This window comes from Capra hircus, chromosome 28 (genome assembly GCF_001704415.2).
Source record: "Capra hircus breed San Clemente chromosome 28, ASM170441v1, whole genome shotgun sequence".
Taxonomy (NCBI): domain Eukaryota; kingdom Metazoa; phylum Chordata; class Mammalia; order Artiodactyla; family Bovidae; genus Capra; species Capra hircus.
Genome location: NC_030835.1, coordinates 9,913,133 through 9,922,591, shown reverse-complemented (window position 1 = coordinate 9,922,591; position 9,459 = coordinate 9,913,133). Strand labels below are relative to the sequence as shown.

Here is a 9,459-nt window from a genome sequence, read left to right as displayed (position 1 = left end):
GACCCAGCCTCTTGGGGACCCTACAGAAGGACTAGACTGTTCCAGGTGCCAGATCGCCATTGCAGGTCTTGGCTGCCTCTTTCCTTCCAGCTGCCTGATCCCTGTTGTTGTCCCGAGCATAGGAAATGAGTTCGTCGTCGGCTGGGAGCTGTGGCAGAGTAACAACGCTGCATGAAGAAGGGGCTCTAGGAGTGGCTGTGGCGTGAGAAGCCCGGGGTGAGGAGTGGCCTGGGGTGTCCTGCTGGCGAGCGCATCCCAGGTGGCGCCATGCTTCAGCAGATCCTGCATGACATGTACATCGACCCCGAGCTCCTCGCTGAGCTCAGCGACGTGCAGAAGCACATCCTCTTCTACAAAATGCGCGAGGAGCAACTGAGACGCTGGAGGGAGCGTGAGGCTTGGGAGGCCCTGGCCCAGGTCGAGGGCCTCAGGCCCCCCAAGGTCAAGCGAGGTAGGTGGCTGGGAGTAACCAAAGGCCTGAGCCCTGGCCTCCTGGGAGACGGAAAAGTTGATAATATCAGGCTGTGTTCTTTAAAACGTGCACTGATGTGATGAGGGTCAGGGGCTTGAAACCCTTGTTCTGTGAGCATCCTATCCCATTATCCTGGGCGTCTATCTTTTATGCTGCACAGGGGACTGCCTGGGGACCTTGACGGCATGGACAGAGGGCAGGCTGCAATGGAGACACACCGTTCCTTGCTCCCTTGCAAGTACAGCTCAGTGGCTCCAGCATGGTGCCCCGTGGCCCTCCTCCCTGTCCTTGTGTGAGAGGATGCCTTGGGTTGTGCTGGAGCCCCACTGGGCCTCTGGACCTGCATTAAGAGTGAGCAGCCCCAAAGGTAGTAGCAACTGCAGATGAGAAGCAAGGGTTCATCCCACATCTCAGGTATTACCATGCAGTGAGGTGCTCTGTGAGCGAGGGCTCATCTAAAGCAGGCAGGCTGCTGAGGTGTGTGGTACTCGAGACCCTGCTGGGGAGGGCACTGCACGTGGCTGCTGCACTTTACCATTCACAAACCCGTTTGTCTTTGCTCTCATTGGCTGCCCACAGCAGCCCTCCTCTCAGCCTCTATACTGTTGACCAGAGTGAGGTGTAGACTCGATCAGTTTGTGAGTTTTCAGTCTAGCATAAGGTTCTGCCTATCGATAGACATACAGGCCCCAGGGTGACCTGGCTCCCTCTCTTCACTCCAGGCTCGCCATTAGCCCCTGCCATGTTCTGCAGGCCACACCTGCACCCATCTGGCCATCTTGCTGTGGCCTCTCTCTTTACACACTCGATTCTTCTCTTGGGGAATGTTCTCCTGCCTTTATCCTCCTGACAGACTCCTGCCTCTTGCAGTCTCTCGGGGATGCTCCTGGCACAGAGAAGTCCTTGCTCCTTGGTGACTGCTTGGACCCATCCCTGCCCTAGCACTGGCCACACTGTCAGTGTCTTTGATGCTCTGCTTGCCTAGCTTTCCCAGGAGACTCAAAGCTCCAGGAGTGAGATCATTCTCCATTCTGTTTTCCACCCTTGGGTCTGACACGGAGTTGTCACAGGGTATGAAATCCCCATTTTGAGCAAGACATGGTAGGATCCCCGGGAGGCAAAGCTATGAGTTGGCTGCCTGTGGCTCGTGCCAAGGCTGGGAATGCACTGGCAGCTTCATCACTGCTGGTGAAAAAGACAGGCCACCTTCCTGCCCCACCCGCCCAGAGCCCTGGGTCGCATGTTATCGATACTGTGACTCTTCTGGGAGGAAGACAGATGCCTAAAACTTTAACTACAAAAATATTTTTACTACGATTTGTCACACGTTGACATCTACATTTTTGTGCATAAATTATACATTAAGCTCATTTGGTTTCTGGTGCAGAAGACTCTTTTCCAGATAGTTAATTTTCTGATTTATAAAGAATGGAGACAAGGAGGAGTGTGTGTATTCCAGGCCAGGGTCCCGCTCAGATCTCAGCTCTTTTCTGTAGTCCCAGAGCTGTCTGGGAAAACCTCTGGGAAGCCCTGGGGGCAGGCTCAGCCCCAGAGGCTGAAGAGCTTCTTAGTCTGGGTCTGGGTGCACACTGCCTGCTTCTCGTCCTGGAATCTTGAAAAAGGGTTGCAACAACCACCCCACCTGTCCGAGACCTTTAATATTTACCATGTGTTTTCCCTCACTGAATGCCCCCATAGCCCTGTGACCCAGTCTCAGATGAGGAAGCCACAGCCCAGTCCTCCAAAGTCACCTAGCTGCTAAGAATGGAGTCGGGATGAATATCCTGCGACTTTGACCTTGGTCCAGTGACTGATGTTTTCCTATTCATTCACTTCTGAACTCAGTGCTTCAATTCAATGGATGATCTGTGCATGTATTCATTTGTTCATTCATACCTTTAGCCAGCATCACTAAGCTCTGATCTTGGTGAACATGGATTCAGCTCTTGAATCCATGGGTAAACAGATCAGATCCAAGAGAGCATGCCCACTGGAGTGTCAGGAGTGAGACTTGGGAAAGCAGCAGCCATGGGGTGGCTCAGGGCAGGGTGTGTGGGCACAGGCTCTATCAGCTGGATCTTTTCCTTCCTTTCACAGACACTTCCTTCCCAGCTGGTGCCTCCCTCCCTCCAGTCTGTCCTGAAGGAAGCACCTGCTGCGTCCTTCTGGGTGTGCCAGACTCTTGGGATCCCTGAGCACAGCTTAGTTTCCGTCAGCCTGGAATGACCCTGCACCTCCTCCTGCCCATTGATCCCGCAAGCCCCATTGGTCCCTGGAGAACTCCATCCCACCCTCTCTCTTCTGAGGACACTTCTCAGCTCCTAGCAGGCCTGACCTTGTTGTCCCTAGGACTCTGGCAGGGCAAGGTGCATCCTGACCCTGAGAACGTCTCTGCTTCCCAGTTGCGCCTGCAGAGGGTAGGGATAAACACTGGTGATATGGATTATTCCAGTTTACAGAAACTCGGTGGTTGTTCTGGTCCTGGGAGGGTCCACAGAAGTGAGCTGGGCTGGAAGAGGATGGTCATCGCTGGGCGCATCTCACCCCCCGATCATGCAGGTGTATCTTTTTGGTTTTGCTTTGTACTTTGCTGAGACGCTTCTGGTATTCTGCCCTGTTGTAGAAGATACAGACCCTTAGCCTACGATGTTTTCCCATCTCCCATCGTATTTACTAGTTTTTCACATTTCTGGCAAAATTTGATGTCTGATGGAAATTTGTGTTGTTTGTTGAGACTCTGGGAAGGCGTGTTATATTCTTCTAGATTTAAGCCACGGCCATCAAGCATGATGGTGACTGCAGAGCCTCACATGTGATGTGGGTTCTTGCAGCTTTCACAACCTCCTGTTCGCTTCTGGGTTTTCTTGGGGCTGGAGCTGTGTGTCACCTGGGACACAGGACTCGGGACACGTGTTCCTACCGCTGCAATCACACAGGAAGCCTCTCCACCTGGTCTTGCTGGTTCTGGTCACAATTGGCAGTCCCTGTCAGTGTTAAATTGGTTCCTCCGTGACCATCTCCTTATCTGTCTGGACATCCTCTTCCTGGGGTCCAGACCTCTTCCCCCACTCTCCTTCCTGCTCTTTCCTTTCACGTGGCTGACACTGGCCACACTGCAAGCCAGGCCTGCAGCTTCACAGAAGTGCTTTATTCTTGCCCACACAGCCAGCCTTGTGCCTGCCCCTCAGTCCAGCCTATGGGAGACTATAAGTCTGGCTGTCCAGCCCCTACTGCTTCCATTCCCCAAGGGTCAAGAGGCAGCTCCCACCTCCTAGGCCCACCTTTCTCTGTCCTCCCATCCTATGCCACTTCTACAAGCAGCCCTGACCTGGGGCTAGAAGGAGACACCCGATCCAGCATCCCATCTCAGCTCTCAGCCATTCCCACTGCGCATCTGCCCTGGACTTGGTGCCCAGGTGGGCCTGGTCCATGCTCTAATGAAACCTGTGGGACACAGTCTTTCTCCCTGGGCATCTACCTTGTCTCTGTTTCCTGGGAACCTTCCAGTAACCATGGCAACCTCTCCTGCTGGGCCTAGACCCTCCTAGCCTCAGTGTGTTCCCTTTCCAGGCATGGGAACCTGTACTAGCCTGCAGACATTCCCAATGCATCCGTCTTCTCAGTGGTTGCCCTGTCTCAGGCTCATGCCCTGTGACCTTTCTCTGCAGAGCAGCAGAAGTGCCCTTTCAACACATTAAGTTCAGGGATCTCCCTGCCCCAGTGGCTTCCATTGCACTCAAAGGAACACAAATGCTTCTTGAGGGCCTCTACCCATTCTCCAACCCAGTTTCTACCTCTTTTGTGTCCCTCTGCGTGGAATGCTCTTTTTCCAAATCCTCATGAGCCTGGGTTCTCCTCTTCGTTCATCTCTCAGTTAAATGTTGAGCTCTTCACTGTCTCCTTGCCCTCAAGGAGCCCCACCCTTGTCTTTCTTAGAACATCCAGTCTGACTTCCCTCAAAGCACTTTACCTCATCTGAAAATACCTTTTTTTTTTGTCGTAAAATATACACAACATAACGGAGAAGGCAATGGCACCCCACTCCAGTACTCTTGCCTGGGAAATCCCATGGATGGAGGAACCTAGTGGGCTGTAGTCCATGGGGTCACTAGGAGTCGGACACGACTGAGCAACTTCACTTTCACTTTTCAATTTCATGCATTGCAGAAGGAAATGGCAACCCACTCCAGTGTTCTTGCCTGGAGAATCCCAGGAACGGTGGAGCCTGGTGGGCTGCCATCTATGGGGTCGCACAGAGTCAGACACGACTGACGCGACTTAGCAGCAGCAGCAGCAGCAGCAGCATACACAACATAAAGGTTACTATTTTAACCATTTTAAAGTGTGCAGTTCAGTGACATTTAGAATATTGTGCGTCACGTACATCACCCCAGAGGAAAGCCCGTATCCATTACTCGGTCATTCCCCGTCCTTCCCTCCCACGGCCCCTGGCAAGCACTGGTCTGCTTTCTGTCCCTGTGAATCCGCCTTTGTCGTCATCGTCTTCTTTTTCTCTCACGTCTGTCTGCTTGTGTGTGGTCTGTCTCCTCCATTAGCCTGCGTGCGCTGTGTCAGCATGGCTGTGGCTGCGGCGTGTCCATCCTAGCAAGTGAAGCAAACCTGAGGATTATGGCTGGGGCCAGCTGCGGGCGGGGGGCTGCTGAGACCCTGGTGTGCCTGGTGTGTCAGAGGGGCTTGACTGAGGAGACGGGTATTAAAGGATTTCTCTTTTGAGGAGAAGGCTGTGAGCTGTGGGATTCCCAGGTGACTCACTGATAAAGAATCTGGCTGCCACGCAGGAGACATGGGCTTGATCCCTGGGTTGGGAAGATCGCCTGGAGAAGGACATGGCACGCCATTCCAGGATTCTTGCCTAGGAAATCCCATGGACAGAGGAGCCTGGTGGGCTATAGTCTGCAGGGTCACACAGAGTCGGACATAACTGAGCGCCTGAGCAAGCACGCCCACGTTGTGAGCTGCGCAGTGTGACCTCTCCCCTAGACGTTGCAAATCTTCAGTAAAAGTCCAACAGTCTCAGTATACTTGTGTTTTGTGATATATATTGTAGAAGCTGAACTGCAGTCTGTAATATATGAAAAGTGATGGTCACTCAGTTGTGTCTGACTCTTTGTGACCCCGTGGACGGTAGCCCATCAGGCTCCTCTGTTCCTGTAATTCTCCAGGCAAGAATGCTGGAGAGGGTAGCCATCCCCTTCCCCAGGGATCTTCCCCACCGAGGGACTGAAGCCCAGTCTCCTCCGTTACCTGTGAATCCTTTACCACCTGAGCCGCCCTTTTCACTCATACTTACAACTCATTTCCTTCTCATTTCTTTTTTTTTTTTTACCATACAATTCATCATTTTATTTTTTAAATTCCTTTTAGGCTTTACATTTTGGGTCTTATGATCCATAATGAGTTAATTATGATTAATCTGAGTTAATCTTTGTATGTGATGCAAGATGTGACCAGTTGTTGTTTCTGTAATTTTGCATAGAGGTATTCAAGTTTTCTAGCCCCATTGGTTGTTCTGTACCGCATACCTTGTGGGATCTTAGCTCACCAACCAGGGGTCAAACCCACACCCCTTGCATTGGAAGGGGGAGTCTTAACTACTGGACGCTGGGTAAGTCCTTCTTTCTCATTTCTTTTTTTAGGATTTTGACTTCGATTTTTAGGTTGACTGACTCTGCTTTTTTCTTTTGTATCTGCCTAATGTTCATTTCCTTGTATCTTTTCTTTCCCCCCACCTTTGATATTATCACTTTTTTTAAAGGGAGTCGATTGAAAAGTGTATATTAAATAGCATATATTCATTTAAAGCTTTAAAAATATATATTTGAACCCATTTTATTTTTATCAGGAATGAAATGTTATAGATTGAAGATGAGAAACAAGGATATTTTAAATATCCCTCTCCATGGTTTTGTTGGTATAATCAAGAATTTTAGATTGATTTTGTTTAGTTGTCTTTCAAGACTTTTTATGCCAATACTGGTTTTATAATCAAGTCATAACAACAATAATTACTTGGACACTAACTCCACTTTGTATTGCTAGTTCTCCACATCTTTTCCTCTGAGGGGAAAGTGATAAATATTTTATCCCCTCTCTGACCCCTTGTGCAAATGATTTGGCCAACCCAGTAGCACACCACTCACTGTTTGGATTCTCAGCACGTCACACAGAAGTTATTAAACATCAAGGGAAATCCATGTTTGAAGCTGTCTCCTGCCCCATCCCTGTTCTTGCTGTCATATTGCAGTGGGCATGCTGATTTTCTTCATCTCCCTTTTAAAATTTCTCTATTAGTTCCAAAAGTTTTCCAGTAGCTCCACTTAGAGGACAGTGAGTATGTAGGAATGCTGGGAAATCAAGGGCAGGGAAGCCCTGGATTTGGGGACTGTAACTCTTTGGAGGTGTCATTCTGCTTCCGTTTATCTGGGGTGACGCAGGGGCTTTCTGGGTGGTGGTGGGGCTGAAGTGTGCAAAGTTCTTACGCTGACTCTGGCCGGGGGCCTCTGGAGCCCCCTGGCTTTCTCCCTGTCCTCCTGGCCTTCCCTGAGCTCAGTCCAGGGTTCTGACCGAGGCAGCTCTGCCAGAGCCCTCGGCTCCCTGTCTCCAGCATTTGCAGAAGCTGCAAACCCACAGACTCACCAGGTGGGGAGTGGGAGGAGCCAGGCAGAAGCTGGTGTGGGAAGATTTGGGGGCGCTGCCTTAATCGCTTCTGGTGCCCAGCATGTGTGGGTGTCCCCATGGGTGAGGGTGCAGTCTTGTTGAATGTGGACAGAGATCAGCCTTAGACAGAGCCCTCAACTGTCAGCTCTGAGCGTCCTGGATCTGGCAGACAACTGAAGGTATGACCTTGTCCCATTGAAGGTTTTAGAGAAGGGGGCCTGAAGGGGTTTCTGGAATGGAGGCTCAGGTTCTGGAGGCTAAGGAGGAAGGGCCAGGATTGCGGGAAGAATGAGGCCTCAGAGCAGCTGCTTTCTCTGGAATGAAGGTGAACTCACCCAGATGGAACGTCTCACCTGTCCTGGGCCCATGAAGTGCCTGTTTATCTCACCCCCTTAGGGACCTGAGATTGGGTCCTTTGTGTTTCATGAAATCTAAGATGGGCAATTGAAGAGTTACAGCCCCCAAATCCAGGGCTTCCAAGCCCCTAATTCCCCAATGTTCCTACAAACTCATTGCCCTCCAAGTTGAACCTAACAGAAATCTAAAAAGGGAGTTGAAGAAAATCAGCATACCCACCTTAGATTCATGAAATCTAAGATGCTGGAGCTTGAAAGACACTATTTTTATACACTACTAAGAAAGCTGTAAGTGAAACCATGATACACCATTGTTTCTAAGACACATCCTGATTTCAGAAACTTTAAGATGTGTGTCGTCAAATTAACAAAATAGGTTATTATCTCCGTTTGAGTTGAGGTAGACTTAGAATCCAGGTCCAGGCTTGTTGGGGCTCCAGGTCCCCACACTTCAGTGCACAGCATCTTCCTCCTTCTCACAGCTACTCTTATGGTGAAACGACATATTCCAGGTGACTAAAGACCAATGCAGAAAAAGCAAAACAAAATTCTAGAAGTAATCAAAGGAAAAATGAGAGCATATTGGGGAGAGTGAAGGCTTTCTTAGAATAAGACACAGCAAGAAAAATAAGGAAAATAAAGATAAATATGACTAAATTTTAAAAATCTTTATAAAGGGTACCAAACTGAGTTTAATAAGAAAACAAAACAGGCGAGATAAATGAGAGGAAAATATTTGCAACATTTGTAACAGGCAAAGGACTTGTATCCAGAGATGAAAGAAACTTCCCCAATCAGCAAAAGAAAAATAGTAGAAAAATGGAGGAAAGATATGAACAAGCCATTCACAAGAGTGCAATTTCAAATCCACAATGACCGTGTGGAAAGGTCTTCAGCCTCACTAGTAAAGTATGTCATTGCCAATTAAAACAATAATACTGGCAAAAGTTAAAGAAGTTTGATAGTAGTAATGTTGATGGGGATCCTCCTACAAGGCTAAAGAGGGACTTATAAAGAGGGAGAGAGCTTCTGCAAGAACCCAAAGAGCTTGGCCCATGGGGATGGGATTCTCCTGCCTGCCTGCCCCTCACCATTTTCCTGGATGCTGCCAAGCGTCCATGGGGCGTATATTTTTTTCTCTAGTTAAAAAAAATTTTTTTTTGGAGTGTAGATGATTTACAGTGCTGTGTTAATTTCAGGTGTACAGCAAAGTGAATCAGTTGCGCATACACATGTATCCACTTTTTTGTAAGATTCTTTTCCCAGACAGGGCGTTACAGAGTGTTGAGTAGAGGTCCCTGGGCTATACAATAGATCCTTATTAGTTATCCATTTTATATGTAGTAATGTGTGTATGTCAATTCCAGTCTCCCAGTTTACCCCACCCCCTCTTTCCTCCCTGGTGACTGTAAGTTTCTTTCCTGCAGCCCAGGGACTGATTAAACAGATGGAGTTTTGCTCAACTCTGGCCTCTCCTGCCTGTTGCAGGACCCCAGCTGGGCATGCCAGGCTGAGCTGCTCGGGTTATATTTTCTCCCCTCACTTGAGAGGTGTTCATGTCTGCCACCTCCTTTCTTCCCTGTCCACCTCACTGCTTCCTCCTCTGCCTGGAGGTCAGCAGGGGCAGTTTCTGAGAAAGGCCACCACCTGGTTATCTCGTGACTCCCTGTAACCTGACGCCAGGTCTCAACTCTCCTTAGTGGAGTCATGCTGAAGTAGCAGGTTGCAGGCGGCTGCCGGCCCCTCTGTTATCTCTCAGAGTGGCTAGTAGCATCACTGCTTTCCAGGTTTTCTCACATTAAAAATTAGCAAAGCTTCCTAGGATTCTCTCATTTGAAACCAGATTTTGCATTTAGCTTTGGGGTTTAAATTCTTCAGGTGTATTTCCGCACCTGTTTCCTACCTGTCCTTTCAAAATGACATGATTTGGGGCCTCAGGGAGCATTTATTTTT

At 49.3% G+C, this 9,459-nt stretch overlaps 1 protein-coding gene across 1 annotated transcript in view; it reads left to right on the top strand.

The window, feature by feature from the left end:
- SH2D4B (SH2 domain containing 4B) overlaps positions 268-9,459 on the top strand; it is a 76,124-nt gene continuing 66,932 nt past the window's right edge. Inside the window, exon 1 of the mRNA XM_005699280.3 lies at positions 268-465. Within this exon, the coding sequence (XP_005699337.1) occupies positions 268-465 (198 nt within the window). The remainder of the gene's footprint in view (positions 466-9,459) is intronic.